The 23,828-nt window shown below is 39.3% G+C and overlaps 1 protein-coding gene across 3 annotated transcripts in view; it reads left to right on the top strand.

Annotated features, from left to right (window-relative positions):
* Window positions 1-23,828, top strand: part of LOC128701873 (glutamate receptor 1) — a 1,634,372-nt gene that overhangs the window by 296,596 nt on the left and 1,313,948 nt on the right. For all 3 annotated transcript variants that reach the window (XM_070099830.1, XM_070099829.1, XM_070099831.1), the window contains exon 2: window positions 3,162-3,308. In XM_070099830.1, the coding sequence (XP_069955931.1) occupies window positions 3,162-3,308 (147 nt within the window). The remainder of the gene's footprint in view (window positions 1-3,161; window positions 3,309-23,828) is intronic.

Genomic DNA, 23,828 nt, shown 5'->3' with positions numbered 1-23,828 from the left:
TTTAGTGATTAGTGCGGAGGCTGGAGTCTGGCTGCATTTTTGGGCTACTTTTCTCTCTCTCTCTCTCTCTCTCTCTCTCTCTCTCTCTCTCTCCAACCTTTTTTTCCCCTTTCCATCCCTAGTAACAGCTCTTCTTTCTTCGCCTTTCTATTCTTACACGTCTCCGTGTTTTCTCTTTCTCTTTCCCCTTCAGCTCGTGTTTCTTCTTTATTCCTATTTCAGTTTATCCTTGGTTCTCCTTACGCTAAAAATATATAATTAGTAATTTCTTTTTAAATCCACTATTCCTCATTTCACCTAATTAGTTTTCTCTCTCTCTCTCTCTCTCTCTCTCTCTCTCTCTCTCTCTCTCTCTCTCTCTCTCTCATTTTTTTTTATTTAAGTTGACTTCCATTATCTCCTACAAAGCTTTCACCATTTCGAAACTCATTCCAACTCATTTTTTATTCCTGTTTCTCCATTCCTCAGTTCCTCCTCTTTTACATATTTTTAAATTTGTTTTTTTATACTCTCTTAACTGACCACTTCTCACTAGCTGCATTCTTTCCTCCCTCCCTCCCTCCCTCCATCCCTCCGGTTCTTCTTACATCAGCCTCCTCTCTCTCTCTCTCTCTCTCTCTCTCTCTCTCTCTCTCTCTCTCTCTCTCTCTCTCTCTCTCTCTCTCTCTCTCTCTTTCTCTTTCCTTCCATAAAATATTTGCTTCGCTATCCTCTCATCGCCCGTTAACTCCTACTTCATTTATTTTCGCCTCCTCTTTCAGCCATCTATCCTAATCCTCTGCCAAGTCTCTTCCGTCCTTCCTTCTCTGTCCATCTTTTCTTATCCCTCGTCCATCCTTCTCTTTCACCCATCATTCTCTTCCATTTTACTTTTTTTTCAGTATATTCATTACAATTTATTTCTTCCGTCCATTCTTCTTTCTCTTCCGTCATTGCTTCCATTCCTGTCTTTCATTCTCTCCCTCTTCCCTCGGAATTATCAGACTGTTGCTCCTCCATACAGGTTTAGCGCTTGATATAAATATAATATACAAAATCAAATAACCTGCCAAAACTATTTTATATGTTTTTTTTTATCTGTTTTCGTATTGAACATCATTAATATTATGGCTGTCTGCTGAAGAGGACCTCAGCTTTGGGTTGAAATATACAGATTGCCCTTCATCGTCGGATTTTCTCCTGTGGAATTTACTCTCTTCCTAAGCAGTGTTTATTATTGCTGTATTGGAGAAGAGGCTACATAGTAGGCCAGTAGGCATGTTGTAGTGCTCCTTCCCTGTTTTCATATGTCAACATGGGCACCGCCTCAAGGACGCCATCTCCAAACTCTGCATCTTACTTCTTTCTCGGGTGTAAAAGGCTTCTTGTCATGCTTTATTTAAACCTTGATCAATTAGACACTTTTGCAACACTTTGGTATCTTTATTGTGGAAACGTTACGTCACACAGTGGCTTCATCAGTCCAATATAAAAAAGGGTGTTTCAAGATCAGAAAGAGTTTGATATAATCAGTCCCTCAGCCTGGAGTAGATGTAATCAGTCCATCAGTCCTGAAAAGAATACAGCATATACGCGCAGAAGTAGCTAATATTCTGTAGATAGGTGAGGTGAAGCAATCGTAGGCGGCGTCTCCTTGGACAAATCCATACGTGGAAGTAGGTCATGCGTATAAGTTAGGCAAAGCCTCGCGTTAGCCGGGTGGTGTATATCGTTTTCATCAGGATGCAACCCATATCAGTCGACTAGCACCCAGGTACCTACTTTACTGATAGGTGAAAAGGGATAGCAGGTGTCTTAAGGAAACACGTCCTAATGTTTTTATCCGTACCGGGTATCGAACCACGGACACTGTGTGAAGCGAGAGCGTTGCCCACCAGACCACGGGAGATATTCGTTGGAGAAGTGATCTCCAGACGTCTGTGACTACAGGCAAGTGTATAGCCATTCAACTAGGTTGAACACGGATGGTCGAGCCTTCACCACGCTTTGCGCTGAATGTTCCACATGGGTTTAGCGCTTAACATGAATTTAAATAATAACTAAGAGTTACTCCCCCAGTCTGGCTTGATTAATTGTCCTGATACCAAGATTGTATTTCATGATATAAAATAGAGAAGAAACCGTTACTTGTCGTAGTCATTAATGGAAGACGAGTAAATTGAAATTTACTAAGATTGGGAAAGAGGGACCAAAAAAAGAATAGAAGAAGGGCGAAATGGAGGAATAATAGGGGGAAAGGAAAGGACTGAATAGGGTGGAGTAGTAAGGGATTGAGAGAGGGAGGGAGGGAGAGATGATGGTGGAAAGGGATGCTAAACAGCAGTGTGAGACGAGGTCGAGGGAGCAGCTATAGTGTGAGAGCCTGAAGGAAAGTGTGGGTGAAGGTGGATCACAGCTGGAGGAAGCTACGAGATAATTACTCAGATATTGGAAGTGTGTGTGTGTGTGTGTCTCACGAAATCGTAATGACACGATTGAAACACACCATACCACGGGCGGGATTTGAATCCGCGGTCAGAGAGTCTGGAGTTTTGAGACTCTCTGACCGCGGATTCAAATCCCGCCCGTGGTATGGTTTGTGTGTGTGTGTGTGTGTGTGTGTGTGTGTGTGTGTGTGTGTGTGTGTGTGTGTGTGTGTGTGTGTGTGTGTGCGCGTGCGCGCGTGTGTGCGTGTGTGTGTGTGTGTGTGTGTGTGTGTGTGTGTGTGTGTGTGTGTGTGTGTGTGTGTGTGTGTGTGTGTGTGTGTGTGTGCGCGTGTGTGCGCGTGTGTGCGCGTGTGTGCGCGTGTGCGCGCGTGTGCGCGCGTGTGCGCGTGCGTGCGCGCGCGTGTGTGTGTACGTACATGTATGTACGTACGTCAGGTCTCACTTCCTGACTCTGCTTCTCAACTTGCCTCTTACTGAGTTTTCTTCCTCTTAGCCTCACGGACACTGTCATACCTTAGTTTAGAAAAACAAGTAAGCAACAAGACTAGGACATATTTTAGGTCCTAGGACCTAGTGTTTACTTACATGTTTTTCTAAACCAGCTTGTCGGTATCCATCACCAAGGTTTATGCCACACTGCCATACCTTCTCTTAAAACTATGCATGGGGCGTGTCTACACGATCTTCAGCCTAACTCGCCTCAGACACTAACTAAACATTTTTTCTCCTTTACAGGAGCGATGTTCAGCAGTGACTCGCGAGAGTACCAAGGAGCCTTCTTGCACGCTATTAATCAGTATAATCAGAACACCACCGGCCGAAGGCTTCATGCTTACGTGGACCTCATCAGTACGGCGGACGCCTATAAGATCTCCAGACTCAGTGAGTACCTGTTAGACTCTCCGTTATTTATATTATGTATATAACACAATTGGTCAGCATTTGGGAATCTTTATTATGGAATAAAGATTGACAGATGTTGCCCAAGTATCTAGTGAATAAATTTAGATTTAGAAAGGATATAGGAAAGTACTGGTTTGGAAATAAAGTAGTCGTTGAGTGGAACAGCTTACCTAGAAGTGTTATTGAAGCTAAAACCTTGGGTAGCTTCAAATTTAGATTAGATAAATATATGAGTGACAGGGGGTTAGATCTGAGTGGGTTTTGCATTCAAGTTAACGGGGTTATCAAAGCTTTTTCCTTGGGTAGCATTGAAAAGAGGTTGGGTAACATTTTTGTTAATGGGTTCGGGTTTGAGGAGAACCTGTCTAGTATAGGCCGATAGGCCTGCAGCAATGTTCCTCTGTTCTTATGTTTTAAAAACATTTTCATCCATCCATCCCCAGAAACCTTAAAATACTTCCATCCTTCAAATATAAACTCGTCCCAAATAAAGAATGTTTTTCACCCCATTAAAACAAGTCGCTCGCCACAAAAAAAAAAAAAAAAAAAAAAAAAAAAAAAATTACCCATCTCCCAAAAAATAGAAGTTACATCCCCAGTAAAAAAAAAAATAAAAAGTCCCCATCCAATAGAGAAAAGTTTCCTACCAACAAAAGACAAATATAAACACCACATTGATTCAACAAAAGCTTATGAAAACGCCGCATTTTCACGCTCATAAATTATGGAACATTCTTCTGAAATGAAGTAATCAAACTTTTTTTTAACAAATTATTAGAAGGACTGAGAGTGTGAAACAGCTGGAGAGAAATATTATCAAATGCTGACGCGAATAATCCACACACATGCAGTGCAATGAAGTTCTTTGACAACGTTTCGCTCACACAGTGGGCTTCTTAATGTCACCAGTGGGAATGTAAACACGTAAGAAGTATAATGTGATCCTTTATTGACTTGATCAAGCCTACACTGTGGGCGAAACATTGTCAGTAAAGGATCACATTATACTGCTTATGAGTTTACATTTCCATTGTGCCGGTATTTTATACCATTTGTTTCCAATGTAGCCAATAATGCCCACTTTGTGGGCGACACATTGTCAATAAAGGTTCTCATTTGTAGATGAATGGTTCAGAGAACCGACATGTTGATAAATTAGACACATGTGCAACTCTTGGGTATCTTTATTGAGGAAACGTTTCGCCACACAGTGGCTTCATGAGTCCATACAAAGGAGAATCTTCAAGAACAGGAGTAGAATGAGGCAATCAGTCCCTCAACCTTGAGTCGATGTGGTCAGTCCATCAATCTTGAATAGAATCCAAGATTGATGGACTGACCACATCGGCTCAAGGTTGAGGGACTGATTACCTCATTCTACTCCTGTTCTTGATTCTCCTTTGTATGGACTGATGAAGCCACTGTGTGGCGAAACGTTTCCTCAATAAAGATACCCAAGAGTTGCACATGTGTCTAATTTATCAAAGGTTCTCATTACATTGTATTTGAGCTTTTATCCGTGAGAAACAGCTGTCAAAATCAAGCTGGATATTAAACTGAAAAGGGTATAAAGTACCGACAACTTGAAGATTAAGACACATGTGCAACAGTTGGGTATCTTTACAGATGAAACATCGATTACACTGTAGGCTTCTTCAGTCCAATACAGAATAGTAATGAAATATGTGTGTAATGAGTCCAACCGTGGAGGAGAAAGTATTTGAAGTGGTCAGTCCCTCACTCTGGGTATTGGAAATATAAACACACATGCAGTATAATGTGATCCTTTATTGACAACGTTTTGCCCACACAGTGGGCTTTTTCAAGTCACAAACAGATCTACCTGGGGTGGAAGGTACGCGAGTATTTATAGTCAGGTTCAGAATGTTGAGGTCAGGTGGAGAATGCTGCATCTGATGATGTACCGAGTGGGGTTATAGAGTCTAAAATCTTGGGTAGCTTGGAAGGGAGATTGGATAAGATTTTAGACTCTATAACCCCACTCGGTACATCATCAGATGCAGCATTCTCCATCTGACCTCAACATTCTGAACCTGACTATAAATACTCGCGTACCTTCCACCCCAGGTAGATCCGTTTCTGAAAGTAAAGACACATGTGCAACATCTGGAAATCTTAAACGTAGACGTTTCGCCATCCAGTGGCTTTATCAATACAAATTCTAGGACATAATTGGAAGACTGTAGAAATATATGCAAAAGATGAGGTAATCAGTCCCTCACCCTTGGAGTTAGTGTTCACAGCATCGTGGTGGAGGAGAATCTGGAGCAAAGGCAAGAAGACTGACGGTTATATAGGCGTCAGTGGATAAGGACATGCAGCAGACGAGGGCATAGTCACTGGTAGGCGGGATTCCCCAGTGGAAGTATTGATAAAGCCACTGGATGGCGAAACGTCTTCGTTAAAGATTTCCAGATGTTGCACATGTGTCTTTACTTTCATAGTGTCGGTATTTTATACCTTTCTTGCACAACAGATCCGTTTGTGACTTGAAAAAGCCCACTGTGTGGGCGAAACGTTGTCAATAAAGGATCACATTATACTGCATGTGTTTATATTTCCATTGTGTCGGTATTTTATACCATTTATTTCCACTCTGGATATTGTTGCACTCGTGGGGAAACATGAAACCCGTAAGGCTTGTGCAGCTTACTGGGAAATGGGTGGCGATCAGGTTCGATCTGAGGAACTGGAGTGTAACTTCAGTTCCTTGGATCAGGAGACCTTTAAAGAAACAACAAGAAAACAAAAATATAGTTGAAATGGAAAGAAAATGTATTCGGAATATAGCATCAAATAAATTCGAATAAGTTATTTTATTATGAGGCTTAGGCCTACCTACCTGAAGGGAATTCCGGGGATCAACGTCCCCCCGGCCCGGTCCACGACCAGGCCTTCCGGTGGATCAGGGCCTGATCAACGAGGCTGTTACTGCTGGCCGCACGTAATCCAACGTACGAACCACAGCCCGGCTGATCCGGCACCGTCTTTAGGTATCTGTCCAGCTCCCTCTTGAAGACAACCAGGGGTCTTCCCGTAATGCCCCTTATTGCTGGTGGGAGGCTGTTGAACAGTCTTGGGCCCCGGACACTTATTGTGTTGTCTCTTAGTGTACCAGTGACGCCCCTACTTTTCACTGGGGGTATGTTGCATCGCCTGCCAAGTCTTTTGCTTTCTTATGGAGTGATTGCTGTGTGCATATTAGGGACCAGTCCCTCCAGAGTCTTCCAAGTGTAGATTATGATATCTCTCTCTCGCCTGCGCTCTAGTGAGTACAAGTCAAGTGCTTCCAGGCGCTCCCAGTAATTAAGGTGTTTGATGGAACTTATACGTGCAGTAAAAGTTCTCTGTACATTCTCTAGTTCTGCAATTTCACCTGCCTTGAATGGGGATGTTAATGTACAGCAGTATACCAGCCTAGAAAGAATAAGTGATTTAAAAAGGATCATCATTGGATTAGCATCTCTTGTCTTGAATGTTCTCATAATCCATCCTATCAGTTTCCTAGCAGATGTGATAGTGGCATTGTTGTGATCCTTGAAGGTGAGATCCTTTGACATTACCACTCCCAGGTCTCTCACATTACTTTTCCTCTCTATTGTGTGATTGGAGTTTGTAGTATACTCAGTTCTAGTTATTATTTCCTCCAGTTTTCCATAACGGAGTAGTTGGAATTTGTCTTCATTGAACATCATATTGTTCTCTGTTGCCCATTGGAAAATTTGGTTTATATCTTCTTGGAGGTTAACAGTGTCCTCAATGGATGACACTCTCATGCAGATCCTAGTATCGTCTGCAAAAGATGATACAGCGCTGTGGTTTACATCTCTGTCTATGTCTGATATGAGAATAAGGAACAGGATAGGTGCGAGTACTGTGCCTTGTGGGGACAGAGCTCTTCACTATGGCAGCATCTGATTTAAATCTGTTTACGACTACTCTTTGTGTGCGATTGGTTAGAAAGTTGAAGATCCATCTGCCTACTTTGCCGGTTATCACTTTAGCACGCATTTTGTGTGCTATTACACCATGGTCGCACTTGTCAAAGGCTTTTGCAAAGTCTGTGTATACTACATCCGCATTCTGTTTGTTTTCCAGCGCATCTAGGACCATATCATAGTGGTCAAGCAGTTGCAAAAGGCAGGAGCGACCTGCTCTGAAACCATGTTGCCCTGGGTTGTGCAATTTTTGGGAGTCTAGGTGGTTTGCTATCCTGCTTCTTAGAACTCTTTCAAAGATTTTTATGTTGGACGTTAAAGCTATTGGTCTATAGTTCTTAGCTACTGCTTTGCTGCCACCTTTATGGAGTGGGGCTATATCTGTTGTTTTTAGTGACTGGAATCTCGCCTGTGTCTAAGCTCTTTCTCCATAGCATACTTAGGGCCCGTGAGAGGGGCTTCTTGCAGTTTTTAATGAACACCGAGTTCCACAAGTCTGGGCCTGGGGCTGAGTGCATGAGCATGTCGTCGATGGCTTTCTCAAAGTCAAGTGGAGTTAGTTATGTCATTAATCTGGCCTACATTGGCAGGGTTTTGAGGCTCATTCATGAAAAAAATTGTTTGGATCATCTATCTTTAAACTGGTTAGTGGCTCACTGAACACTGAGTCATACTGCAATTTCAGTATCTCGCTCATTTCTTTGTTGTCGTCAGTGTAGGATCCATCTCGTCTGAGCAGGGACCCTATACTAGAAGTGGTTTTTGACTTGTTTTTGGCATATGAAAAGAAATATTTCGAAATTCTTTCAATTTCATTAATCGCTTTTAGCTCCTCTTGTCTCTCCTGGATCCTATACGAGTCCTTTAACTTCAGCTCAATATTTTCCACTTCCCTGGTTAGCACTACCTTCCGTGTATCAGATAATCTGGCATTCTTGAGGAGTTCAATGATTCTTCGTCTTCTCGTGTAGAGGGAGCGTCTCTCTCCAGTTTACTTCTTCTTTTGTCTTATAGGAATATACCTTGAACATACTTCATCTACCAGGAGGGTGATCTTTTCGAGGCATTGGTTCGGGTCCATGTAATTTAAGATATCCTCCCAGCATGTTTCATTTAGGGCATAGTTTACCTGATCCCAGATGATGTTCTTGTTGTTGAATTTGGTAAAGGTACCCTCATAACTTAGGCCTCTCTTTACCGTGGCGATCTACGGCACTAACGAGTTTAGCGCTTCTCCGTAATAATAAAAACAAATTTAACGTTTATTATTAATATTATTATTATTATTATTATTATTATTATTATTATTATTATTATTGTTATTATTATTGTTATTATTATGCAAACAAAAATAGGGAATGCTTGTACAATTCCTCATAAATCGTGCAAATTATTTTTGGCATTTTATTTTTTCGTTGTGGAAACTGAAATGCTTGTACCGCAGATTATAAAGTCTGACGCTGTTGTACAGCAGCTGCTGTGAGAAGCGCAGTTCTTGTGCTGTTGATGTACTGTTTGTGCTGTGACAGCTCGATTTTGTGCTGTCTTTGAGAGAGAACTAATTTTCGTGCTTTAAGTTCTCTAAATTAGGCATACGTGTGTGTGTGTGTGTGTGTGTGTGTGTGTGTGTGTGTGTGTGTGTGTGTGTGTGTGTGTGTGTTACCTAATTGTGGCTTCTGGGGTCGATTCTTAGCTCCTGGCCGTGAGTCATAGCTCTTGTGTGTCGCTGGTGATAGTGACAAGGTGTTGGTGAATCAACTTGGTACTTCTGACAGGTGGTGAAAAAAAGATACTTGACTAGAGTGAAGTCCAGCATCGGGCTTTTTCAAGTACAATAAATCCTCTATTACGGCTCTTCAATAATGTGATTTTTTTTGTGTGAATGCTACGGAAAAAATTTCAACCGATTTTATTTACTGTGTAGTATGAAGGCCATTCCACATGCTGTCTAATATTGGATGTGGTCTTTCTATTGCACTTTTCCCCTAAACATCGGACTATGTAGAGGAGTTTTATAAGTAATCTTATTGTACGTGTATTATTGTTGGTAGAATTACCGACAATATATGAAGTAAAAGGACACAAGTGCAACTAATGTGGCATTGTGGCAACGTTTCTCTCTCCAGGAGCTTTGTCAAGCCGGCTTGACAAAGCTCCTGGAGAGCGAAACGTTGCCACAGTAAAATGTTACATTAGTTACACTTGTGTCTTTTTATTTTTCATATTGTACATGTTCTTGAAAAAAATGAAACGTTGAACAATTAAGGGTTTTCATAAGAATATCAGAAAGGAGGAATACTGCAGAAGGCCTACTGGCCCAAACAAAGTCCTTCTCAACCCCAAAAATATTATGTTCTTAATGTTCCTATAAGAATGGAGGAACACTGCAGAAGGTCTACTGGCCCATACAAAAGGCAAAAATAACCAATTAATTTAAAGTGCTACCCAAGGAATAATTTTATTTGTAGTGTCAGGAATTATTGTCGTTTCTTATACATCAATTTTACAAGCTAAGAGATGTTATTGGTGCCCCGTGGCCTGGTGGCTAAAGCTCTCGCTTCACACGGCGAGTGTCTGGGTTCGATTCTTGAAGAGGGTAGAAACATTGGGCGTGTTTCTTTACACTGGTTGTCTATGTTCCCCATAAGTAAAATGGGTACCTGGGTGTTAGGGAACTGGTGTGGGTCGCATCCTGGGACAAAACTGACCTAATTTGCCCGAAATGCTCAGCATAACAAGCTATTTTCTATATAGTAGTATGTCATTGATGTCAGCTATGGTCTGTATACCTTGTACATGTAGAAATATATTATTATTATTATTATTATTATTATTATTATTATTATTATTATTATTCTACAGTAGCTCATTTCAACTCCTCAGCCCTGTCTGAGGTATACTACCACCCTCCAGGATGCGACCCACACCAGTCGACTAACACCCGGGTACCTACTTGCTGCTTGGTGAACAGGCACAGCAGGTGTAAGGAAACACGCCCAATGTTTCCACCCGTACCGGAGATCGAACCGCTAGCACTCAGTGTGTAATAGCTACGTCCCTTTTTCTATGTTTTGAGACGAATGTTTACGTCTGGTGGACTTTGTCCTCGCAAAGTCACTTTACTCTGCTTGCTCATTGTGCAATTACAACTTCTTCTTCCTCGGATTAAACCTGATTGCCTACCATTCTCCAGGCGCCGTGTGATCCTTATGGGCTTAGTGCTTCCCAAGAAAAATATTAATATTCTGGCTGCTTACAAATAGTTTTTGCAACTGATATATTGCTGGTCCAAAGTGCTTCCCAAGAAAAATATTAATATTCTGGCTGCTTGCAAATAGTTTTTGCAACTGATATATTGCTGGTCCAAATAATAATACTGGTCCAGTTAAACGGAAGTTACTGCTGGTCCATCATTATGGGAGGTGTTTTCGGTTTATTCATTTGGGGCTAATGGTTCGGTTACTCAGGACGTACTACTGGTCCAGTTACACGGTGGGGGCGGGGAGATTTATTACTGGACGGGTTACACAGTGAGTGTATTGGTGGACCGGTTACACTTAGGGGGGACTACTGGACTGGTTACACCAGGGAGAGGGTGCTACTGGACCGGTTTCACAGCGAAGGGGGGAGGTACTACTTGACCGCTTACACAGTGGAGGGGGGAGGTACTACTGGACCGGTTACACAGCCGATTTCCTTGGCTGCCTCAACACTGGAGTTCGTTTAATACCCATTTTTCTGGGCCCGGAGACAATTTTCTGGTTCAGGGGAATGCCGACAGAGCGGAAGTCGCCAAGGCATTTACATTGAGTGTCTCCATTGCAAATAATGTTGTCTATTTTAACACTGGAACTTTTTTTTTCTTCCAACCGATAATTAGTGTTGTCAACTAGCTGGAATTTAAACCATCTGGAATGATAAAGAATATTGCAATGAGTATGGAAATAGATGGGTTGATGTGTATTGATTCCTGTGTGTTGTAGCCTGGGGCAAGATTTCTAATAATGATAGTATAATAATAAAAGTAATAAATTATTATTATTATTATTATTATTATTATTATTATTATTATTATATTATTATTATTATTATTATTCACCATGATAATGTCTGCTCTAGTAATTATACACGGTTATAGACAAAAGACAGTCATGGAAAAATGGCTTGAAATTGAAGCCTCGTACACAAAATATGGTCAATTTCAAATAAATTTCAGATAAGCCTGATAAAAAAAAGACTTGAAAAGAAAATCACAAAAGACTTGAGGCAAAAATTTAATACGCATCTCTAAAGCGGCTTTTCACACTTAAAAAGAAAAAACTCGTGAGCATTAAATGCAAAAAAAAGGTCTAAATTAGTTTATGGTACTGGACGTGCTAGTGGAAAGTGAGAATGGTTGTGTTTACGAGGTGGAGGCGGCTGGTACTCTGTTTACTCTTCCAGATTGTTTACAACGGTAAACAATACCGACAAGTTGAAGATTAGGACACGTGTGCAAAAGTTGCGTATCTTTATTGATGAAACGTTTCGCCTACACAATACACTTCTTCAGTTCAAACAAAGGAAACATTAGTAATGAAATAAAGATGGTGTAATCAGTCCATCAAACTTGAAGGAAAGGTATTTGAGGTGGTCAGTCTAGACTATGGAGTCAAACTCTTCTCCAGGTTGAGGGACTGACCACCTCAAATGCTTTTTCTCCAAGTTCGTGGACTGATTACATCATCTTTAATTCATTACTTCTGTTTCCTTTGTGTTTGACTGAAGAATCCTACTGTGTAGATGAAATGTTTCATTAGTAAAGACATTCAACTGTTGCACATGTCTTAATCTTCCACTGTTCGAGAGAATATCTTGTAGACGTTTCGCCATGCAGTGACTACATCAGTACGTCTACAAATAAAGATAATCAGATGTGTCAAATCATGTCTAATTCATCATGATGTCGGTATTGAATACCAGTGATACACGGGAGAAGGATTTTGTTAATCGTTGGATTTTGTTAATTTGGAAATTCGCCTGCGAAGCGAATAACGGTGAAGGTGTTTTCTTCTGTGAATCTTTATTTTATTGGAAAGCAGCCGAATTATAATTGATCGTATTAGATTCGCTGCAGTAGACAACAGGCTCTCAGACAAAGGTTCTCCGTTAAGTACCTGCTGTCCCTGTGTACCTAGCAGTAAATAGGTACCTGGGTGTTGACGCTTCCATCTCGGTCATGAATAAAATGGTAAAAAAAAAAAAATTCAATTAACACAATTTTGATTTTCCTGGGTTAGTGGCCCTCTGAGGCTGATAACCTGACGGAATACTACTACTACTACTACTACTACTACTACTACTACTACTACTACTACTACTACTACTACTACTACTACTACTACTACTACTACTACTACTACTACTACTTCTTCTTCTTCTTCTTCTTCTTCTTCTTCTTCTTCTTCTTCTTCTTCTTCTTCTTCTTCTTCTTCTTCTTCTTCTTCTTCTTCTTCTTCTTCTTCTTCTTCTTCTTCTATTTGTCTTTTTCATTTATTTGTTTAGTTTCGAGTTCTCTGTTTTTTCTTTTAGTTCTTCCACTTACAGTTCGTTTCTCTAGACTTTTTTTCCTATAGTTCATTAATTTTTTTAATGCTTTTTTTATTTGTACTTTTTATTATTTTTCAATTTAACTTTTTCCATTCTTTTGACCACTACTTTTCTTATTATTCAATTAAATACAATATAGATAAGAATATAATTGAACTAAAAACGAAACTTGGAAAAAAAAGCAACTTAAATAAGAGAGGAGCCATGTTAATTCCCTCATTTCTTGAGCTAATATTACGGTTGAAAACTTAGAGTAATATTACCCAGTTAAGCTGCTGTCGTGGGAGAGACAACATTATGAGCACTTATGAGACCATTAGCAAACTCCCTACAGAACTCAATACTCTAACAGCTGTTAGGAAGGGTTTGGTGAGCATTTATCAGCATTTATAAACGATTATAGGAGCATTAGCGAGGCTTGCTCGAGCCAGCAGCGCGATATACTAGAGTCTATTACCGTAGACCTCGCACTGTGCGAGCCATGCAGGTTTACCGCTTTCCAATAAATACAGTATTAAAATAGGTTTAAAGAAAGATAGAAGACGGAATAACTTCGGTTTTCTGCTGTATCTAACATGTTTTAGTGTATAAATAGTTAAATTTTTAAATTATGCATATGGAGTAATTCCCGTAAGTCTTGGTGTTTTGTTTGTCAGGAAAAAAAAGTCGAACTACTGACGCGGGTCTCGGTCATGTTTTTTATCATGAAACAGGACAAATGAATCCTGACACAGGTCTTTATCAGGAAACATGCTGATCATCAGTTAATTTGTCTTAGCAACGTTTCCGTTCCATTTAACCCATCCCCTCAAGGAAGGTTCCTTGACGTTGGTGAGGGGCTCTTGATTTAGGGAATTGGATCTGTGCTCCAGTTCCCCGAATTAAGCCTGAATGCCTTCCACATCCCCCCCCCCCAGGCGCTGTATAATCCTCTGGGTTTAGCGCGTCCCCTTGATTATAATAATAAAAATCCATTTAACCCTTAAACTGTCCAAACGTAGATCTACGTTTTCTCAACATTTGAAAGTATGTAAAAAACGTAGATTTTGTTTTTGTTTTTTTACATTTGAAAACGTGTAAAAAAAACTTTGATCTACGTTTTTTTTTTTGTTATATTTGAAAATATGTAAAAACACGTAGATCTACTTTTGTAGCAAGACGAATGTGAACATAGATCTGTTTGGATAGTTTAAGGGTTAATAAAAATAGGATAACTACAAAGTACTGAGGTGATAACCTCACGGTTATCCTCAAATATCCTCTTGGTTATCCTCAAATATCCTCTTGGTTATCCTAAAATCACCTTATGGTTATCCTAAGACGTCCTTCCGGCTGATACCATAGTTATTCGAAAATATCCTCTTGAGTATCTTAAATTATCCTTACGGGTTTCGCATTTCTACATTCCAACAATGATCAGTACGTACGATCCATATGGGTTTAGTGCTCAAGATCCTGTGTGACACGGTGCTTCAGTGCCACTATGGCACTGTATCACCGGGCCATGAGGTGAGCATCTACGGTGGGTTAGAAGTGTCTCAACAGATAAAAAATAACGATCCTTCAGCATCCTACACACACACACACACACACACACACACACACACACACACACACACACACACACACACACACACACACACACACACACACATACACACACGTGTGGAAGCACCAGCTTCTCTCACTGTTATGCTCCTCGTCAAATGGCGTCGTTAAAAAGAGCTCGTGAATGTACGCGTGTACGTGTCCGTGTGCGTTTCGGTGTGCGTGTGAACTCTCAGACGTATTGTAGGAGGGTAAGAACTACAGGACGTTCTTTGTGCCAGGAGGAGGACATTCTGTGAACAGTTTAGTGATACAAGAGATGATCTCGATAACGGAAGTAAAAAAATTTGTTTTCTAGTCATTTATATATATATATATATATATATATATATATATATATATATATATATATATATATATATATATATATATATATATATATATATATATATATTGTGTGTGTGTGTGTGCTCTCAAAAACTGGAGACGAACTTTTACTAAATAATTCAGAAAAGTTTAGCTTTGCTTAAATTATAATAACCCACATTAATCATTCCGCTAAATTAATGCATTCAATAATTAGGTTAAATTATCTAATAGACTTGGTTAATGAATGGAAAAATGTGATTGTTACTGTTTTATTAATACTAATTAATTACATTGCGTGATATAAAGAAAATTATTTGAAGTTTTTACCATATGTATATATTTCTTAGCCTTTATTTAATTTTTATTGACATTCTTAGTGATATTGATTACCTCTCGTAACTAATAAGCAAAGTCAGTCAAAGAAACCTAACTGTATTTTTTCAATATATCGTAAACACTGATAAATGTGAGTTAATGTATCATGGTATGCTGAGTTGAAATTTTGCACCCCAGTGATGCAGCTGTGTATTATTTCTCTAACTTTGGCAACTTACTGAAGACATCGCGATATAATTTAATTAATCCTGCCCATCCTACATAGGACGAGTCTAAATTAGTTAGTACTATTCAGTATCAGTGAAATAATAATATCGTGATGTTGAAATTGATTTTTGAAGAGTTATTAAATCAATGAACTTTTGACGTTATTCGGCAAAATGAAACCAAGTCTGCAAATTAAAAAAAAAAATACATACTATTGTATTTTTTTCTGTTAAATCTTTGCATTCTTAAGAACATAAAAAAGGAACACTGCAGCGGACCTACTGACCCATGCGAGGCAGGTTCCATTCTCCTACCGGCTTAAGCCAATGCCTGAACCTAGTCAAGGCCTATTAAAAGAAAAATGTAATTACTTACAAGAGTAGAAATTGGGAAATTAATCTTATATATATAAGAAACTGTTAGACTAAAGGTTCTTATATTTATTTCACAAACCAAACACTTTCTATTAACATGACTCACGAAATCGTAATGACACGATTGCCAACAAACCATACCCCGGCCGTGATTGAGCCCGCGGTCACAGTGGTGCCTGTGCTAACCTTCCTATGGTGTAGAAATATACCTAGTTGGATGAATCTTATTGTGGCTAGCTGGTCTAGTGGCTAACGCGACGGGCTGGAGTTTTGAGACTCTATGACCGCGGGCTCAATCCCGGCCGGGGGTATGGTTTACTTTCTATTATTCCTAAACATGGTTGTTGTCATTCCTTTATATAAATTAATTAGGTATCCCCCAAAAAGGGATACGAGTAATGGTTGTAAAGAGTTTTATTGGGACGACGTTTTGATCTGTTAAGATCTTTAACAAGTCATACAGAGGATATAAAGGTTTTGCATTGTCCCGATAAAAGATCTTTCTGCAAACGTCTGTCTTTTCAGAGTTTTTATTTACTTTTTTCTTCCTAGTTTCGTGACTTGCAAACGCTACTTCTGATACGAATTTGCGATTTATTTTGCATGTAAATACTGCAGCGGTTTCCCTTCAGTACCTTGAGAATGATCTGTCGTACTGGTATCAACCTTTTAACACTTGTATCCTACATAGAGAAAGAACGTGATCACTTTTGGCTTGTGTAGGTGCCAATTCAGGAAATATGCAAGTGCACAAATCCTCTGACGCTTCTCTCATGCATACCTTAGCGTTGAGATCGTCTGTGAGCAGGAGATCAAGTTTGGTAGGAGGATGAATGATATCGAAATACTTCATATAGGACACAGCAGCAGCGATCATGTGACGGAATCTCTCGGCCTCATAGACCTCCATATAGAGATTCGCGAGGACCCCGCTGACTGGGGATTCTCTGGCCATTCCCAGCTACTGCTTCAGGCGGTGGTTACCGGAGGATAAACAGTTGTAGTTAAAGCACAACTTAAGATGAATGGAATCCTCCTAAGGCACGAGTCTCATGTCGCCCAAGATCTTTTGGAGGATGGTGAAAGCCTGGTCAGTTGAGATGCGAGTAAAGAAAGTAACAACCAAGCTAAAGAATTTCTTGTCCAGTGTGACAGTATCCCTGATCCTGAATATATCGCCGGAGGACCAGACGTGTGCATTACTGATAGTGCCAAGCAAATTGGAAAGGGATTTTGCCAGAACCCCAGCCAATTTGTGAAGATCGTTGCCTATACCCAAGGTTATTGGTCTGAGGGCTACCCCAGGCTTGTGGGTTTTAGGGAGACCTTACATGCACATTCTGGGATGGTAGGTAGTTGTGACATGTTGCTGTAATCAAGTATATGTGGGTGAGACGGGTAAGATTTGTCTACATGTTCATATGAGCATAAATATGCCTGTTGCATCAGCAATATCATGATGCATTTCGCATCATCCATTCACAACTTCTCTTCCATTCACAACCTCCTTCCCTCCAAGTTTCTCTGACCCTGCCGCCACCTAATACAAACGAACACCTTTCTCGTAGCATGCAAAATAGACCTTTTCCTCTAGCCCTATAAACTCTTCCTAATGCGAAGTATGAGAATAAAATTTCACAATTTTATGAAAAAGTAAGGTGTTTGTAAAGAACAGGAAATGAAAGAATCAACAAAATCACTAAGTTTAAAACATCTTCCAAGGCTGGGCTTGCACTTAGACACACAATTGTGAAAGTTTCCACTATTCCCTAAATCATATTTTAGAGGAAGACTGGAAGTCTCTTGCCTTCAAAACATGCATCTACTGTGCCAGCAGACGTAAAGAAAAGATTTTTTGAAGAACCTGCATTTAATGGAGCAATGTTTACATCTAAGATCTTTTTAAATTATTACATAAAATGCATGTGCGCGCACAATATATATATATATATATATATATATATATATATATATATATATATATATATATATATATATATATATATATATATTTATAGGAACATTAGTTCGCTCTTGCACTACAGTGCGCAGGATGAATATGGGGTACACAATAAATTAGCCATTTCTCCTGCAGAATCTATACAAGTAATCCAGGATATGCTGTTATTCCTGTATCTTGTTGTAACTCTCGGACTACAGCATGTCACTTGTTTCCCGTTCTCCCGGCACCTCGCAGCAGCAGCAGCACCCACAGCTGTAGTAATTATCTCAGGAAACACTACTTATCACGGTGCAATCAGGGGAAGGTAGACCCGGCTGGCTACCACAGCGCTGGCCCTTCACGCCACGAGCCGCCACATACAGATTATCTGGTTCTGAACCAACCTCGACTCTCCACGCTCATGACTCTATTACTGCGGTCGATAGAAAGATGTCAGCTCGTGTTTAACTCGAATTTATGCAGCATACATTTGTAGTGGAAGCAACGTTTCATTCTCTCTCTCTCTCTGATATATACACTCAGAGAATCATAGCGGGAAAGTGACTTATACAATGACAATATTAAGTAATACACAAGATTAACTCACTTTCACCAATACAGAAATAACGCAAATGTTTTCGGTCCTTCTGGAGACCCTTTGCAATAAAACACTAGTTGAAAGAAATCCCTTAAACATACAGCAAGTCAGCTGCAACCTACTTGTCCTTGCTCAAACATCCATTACTCTTCACTAAGGAAATCTTTTCCATATTTTTTACATTCGAATTACTCTTGCTTAAATTAACCAACTAGATGAAGGACCAGCGGTCTAAGATAACATTTACTGAATGCTCGAACGTAATTTTTTGTTGGTCAGTCATCTCTGCCAAGTGACGGCGAATGTTTTCAGTAAAATAGTTAAGCATATTAGACATCGGATTTACCATGTGTTTACAAAAGATTTTTTAATGTTTACATGGGAGTTCAAGGCAGGTAGGAAGTTAGCAATTTCTCTCTCTCTCTCTCTCTCTCTCTCTCTCTCTCTCTCTCTCTCTCTCTCTCTCTCTCTCTCTGTATCTGTATCTATTTGTATCTATCTATCTGTATATATCTGCATCTGTCTGTATCTGTCCGTATCTGTCTCTCTCTCTCTCTCTCTCTCTCTCTCTCTCTCTCTCTCTCTCTCTCTCTCTCTCTCTCTCTCTCTCTCTCTCTCTCTCTCTCTCTCTCTCTCTCTCGCTCTCTCTCTCTCTCAGAAATGCCTGGAACGTACAAACAAGGTGTGTTTGTGCAGGTAGGGTCCAGAGTTTGTGGTGGGTTGTGTACCTCTCATACGAGCTGGGTCTTCTCGGACCCTTCTGGGTGATTGGTTTGTGTACAGTTATATTGTGTGAGGCATTGTATTTACCTAAAACGTGTGTGTGTGTGTGTGTGTGTGTGTGTACTCACCTAGTTGTACTCACCTAGTCGAGGTTGCGGGGGTCGAGTCCGAGCTCCTGGCCCCGCCTCTTCACTGATCGCTACTAGGTCACTCTCCCTGAGCCGTGAGCTTTATCATACCTATGCTTAAAGCTATGTATGGATCCTGCCTCCACTACATCGCTTCCCAAACTATTCCACTTACTGACTACTCTGTGGCTGAAGAAATACTTCCTAGTGTGTGTGTGTGTGTGTGTGTGTGTGTGTGTGTGTGTGTGTGTGTGTGTGTAGACTCACGTGTAAACGAGTGACACATACACACACACACACACACACACACACACACACACACACACACACACACACACACACACACACACACACATTGTGTATATTGAGATGAACAAGGCCAAGGGAACACAGTGGTGACTGGTGGAAGCTGAAGAGATATGATCCAAAGATATGTTCGCAGATGAGGGTACAAATGACCTAAAATGCTTCTAAAATGCTAAATACATTTCGGCGATAACGGAGTTACCGACAGAAATCTCAGTGACATTGAGGCTAACACTTAACAGAAACTGAATCAGCTTAAACGGGGAAACTGAACCGGTGTCTCCACTAACGGGGTTAACTTCAATGGGGTAATCATATAAATGCACATCATCAAAACTGTGTAAACTAGACTTTGTATGGTACAGGGCTCAGATATATGAGTGAATATATCTCTTATTCGTAAGACAAAACTAATCGTAAATGTTGTTGGTGGCGGTTGTTATCGTGGATGTTGTGATTGTTTTGATTGATGGGTGTACTTGTTATTGTCGTGAGCCCTGTGATTGTGGTGGAAACCTGGTATACCAACAAGCTGTGATTAAAGAAACATGAAACACGGTACAGTTATTGCTTTGTTAGGATACAAAACATATACACATACTGTGTATGTTTATATATATATATATATATATATATATATATATATATATATATATATATATATATATATATATATATATATATATATATATATATATATATAAACTTATTCTTGCAACTTTTCTTCAGTCTGTTACGTTTTTTACGCCTCTATTATGCCTTGAAAACTAAAAAAGATAGAAAATTGCACAGAATATATTAAATTTTTTGCTCAATAGTCTCCTCATAACAGAGGAAGTTTGATTTAAAATAATAATTTGTGTGTATCTACAGAATATAACATCATTTCTATTATTTACACATCATGGACTCAAACACCGCAGTCTCGAACTCAGGTGATCCCCGTACGCAGAAAAGTTGCGAAATACTCTATCAGTGTCGCTAAATTATTTGTAAAATTTCGTAATATCTGGGGACGATTTCAAAAGATTTACAAAAAGGGGAAAAATTCTTGCATTTGTAGACTGATGGTTATTTTCTGCAAACTAATCAGATTTTTTTTGAGTATTATTGTCCGCTAAATGTATATGAAAAATGTATTTCAATTGGTATTTAAAAGTGAACAAATGCTTTTCAATTTAAATATCTTATTAAACTGAAAAAAAGTCTTGTAAACACAGTATTTAAATGTATTGAAATAGATATTCAAATTTATGTATTTCTTGATGGTATATACCTTAGCTTTTGTACACTGGAGAGTTCACCGTAATTTCGGCATATAAGGCGCACGATCATATAAGGCATATAAGACGAGGTTTCCCAGCATTTATAACGTAACGTTAGTAAACAACTGCTAAAGCGTAACCCAAAGCCTACTCTTGACCCCGACCTTGAGCATATTAGGCGCAGGGTGATTTTCCGACGCTTTCGTGGGGAAAAGCACGCCTTATATGGCGGAAATTACGGTAATCCTATTTTAGGGATTAAAATATCCTTGAGTAATAGCAAGTTACAAAATGTCTTGAGGACCCTTGTGTAGACCATAAGTTTTACACGTATTTCAGCAAACAAAAACGTATTTAAATGCTCAGTATATTACTGCCCGCATCTAGAAGTCAGGAAAGACGATAATTTCCGATAGAGAGTAAATTAGCAATGCTGATAAATAAAGACGTATGTAACACCTGAGTATACTTATCTGAAGACGAATGGACAACCAGAGGATTTCTCTCTTCGGCACAGAGGGAGTGGACGATGACAGTAGAAGATGAGGTAATTTGTCCCTCAGCCTTGCAAAACTATACACAGAATACAGTGGAAGTTGAGGTAATCAGTCGCTTAACATGGAAAATGACGTTCATTGTCTTACTCTCAATATTATGACAATGAACACTGGCTTCGAGGTTGTGGGGCTGATTTCATCTGTTGTCGCACATCTCTGAACTAAACTGAAAATAGCCACTGGTTGGCAAAACGTCTTCAAATAAAGATTCCCAGGTATTTCACGCATGTCTAATACCTCATCCTGTCGGTACTGTATACCACTGTTGTAATATCGATAATCAAGTAGGCAGGACAGGAGGGAAGTCCGGACCCTTGCAAACAAAACTTAGTGAGAAACGCTTAGGTTCCATCCTCTAATCTCTAAGACGAGACTAAAAAGTATAACGAACCGGTCGTATAGATGGGCATACAGCCGTCCATGCGACCGAGAGATTAAAGGCTCGAACCTCCGTCTCTCCCACATAAAATAAACAACGCAGTGAATTCACATAATATACAAAGCACGAATGGTGATGGGGGATAGGAAAACTAGAGCAGTATGTGGGTATGTAAATTTTAGAAGAGAATCAAAGTTACAATTCCAAATCAGCATTAGAGTATAAATAAACATCTTAGTAGGCACTGGATGTAGAGACATAATAAAGAACATAAAGGAGAAACGCAGGCCTACTGGCCCATGCTAGGCAGATCTTTCTCAAACCCAAACACATCGGCCGTCTCCCATCAAGGTAGGGTGGCGCGAAAAAGAAAAACTTTCACCATCATTCACTCCATCACTGTCTTGTCAGAGGCGCGCTTACACTTCGGTTATAAAACTGCAGCATTAACACACCTTATATATATATATATATATATATATATATATATATATATATATATATATATATATATATATATATATATATTACATATATATCAATATATAACAACAATGCGACTAGCCAAGGACTCGAACCCTTGATGTTTTGGCCCGCCTCATGGAGAACGAAAATCACATGACACTCTAACTCACAGGACCACCAAATCAGGGGATTTGGGGCTCCTGTGGGTTAGAGCGTCATGAGGCGGGCCAAAACATCATGGGTTCGAGTCCTTGGCAAGTCGCAGTATTGTTGATCAATACCACTCGTTCATGGTTACAATAATATATATATATATATATATATATATATATATATATATATATATATATATATATATATATATATATATATATATATATATATATATATATAATGTCGTGCCGAATATGTAAAACTGGTCAATTAGGAAGAACTCGTTTAAAATTAAGTCCTTTCTAAAATTTTATCTTATACGTTTAAAGATATTTTTTTTTCATTAATGTTAATGTAAATATTTTTAATTTTGCTCCAAAAGAATCTTAGAAAACTTGCCTAACCTTATCATAACAAGAACAATTTATTTTAGCCTAACCCAACTAAATATATTTTAGATTTGTTTATAATAATTTAATACTAAACAAACTCATTGAAATATATTTTCTTCGTTAGGTTCAGAATGATTTTGGTGAAATTATTGCATACACAAATTTTCACTTGTCTTATATGGCAAGAAGAACGTTGCTATTTAAGCCAAGATAGCAAGTTCTGCCTATTCGGCACGACATATATATATATATATATATATATATATATATATATATATATATATATATATATATATATATATATGTATCACAAAGCTGGAGCTTTGTGATCAACTGACCGGTCCACCCATTTAAAAATTCTGGTTATGATTATTGTATTGTAGAATCAGCATAGTATAATAGGCGAAAGCTGCCTTACACATTGAATGTTATGAAAGATTCAGGGTTACTAAGTGAGAGAGGGGGCGGGATGATTGCATATTCATAAACTGAAGGATTATCATCATGGGATCGCGCTAACCCATATGGATCATTCAGCGTCCTGGGAATGAAAGGGATGGGAGGGTAACCAAGTTAGCTCAGAATAAGTGAAGGGCACTTCCGAATATTTAGATGAAAAGCTATGAACATAGCACGACGGCCTTCGAAACGATACCTCGCCAGAGTTTTATCAACAAAATGATTACATACTGAACAAAAACAAGAAAAAACTACTTCAAGGGCTCGAGCAGTATATTAGGAACAGAACTGAGCGATCTATACAGAGAAGAAAAAGTAGACGACGATGACGATCAAGGGTGACGAGTGGGTTTTCCATAGTTCTGTATTGGGACTTGTGTCTCTGTTTACTACATATCATATAGGAGAACACTGATGTTTACATTTCGTTATTTATAGTGTAAAGCTAAACAGGAGAGCTCGACTGTATGGCAAGAATAAATTAGTGGATGTCTAAAATTGACTGTAAGCAACTGTAAGATTTGACATTTCAACCATACGTCTGCTCTTGTAAGTACAGATAAGTTAACTCTCGCAGAGTGAATATCAGATCCCATTGTATACGGGAATATCAAGATATGCAATTAACGTAACAGATGGGAGCCGCCGCGGTGTTAGGAATTAATCTTGGGATACAGGACTGGATCTGAGTCATAGGTGGGCCAGATTTAGTTTTGTGCTAGGAAGGCTGTGGGATAGAACCTAAATTCA

This window comes from Cherax quadricarinatus, chromosome 69, assembly GCF_038502225.1.
Source record: "Cherax quadricarinatus isolate ZL_2023a chromosome 69, ASM3850222v1, whole genome shotgun sequence".
Lineage (NCBI taxonomy): Eukaryota > Metazoa > Arthropoda > Malacostraca > Decapoda > Parastacidae > Cherax > Cherax quadricarinatus.
This window is presented reverse-complemented; position numbering and strand designations above follow the sequence as displayed.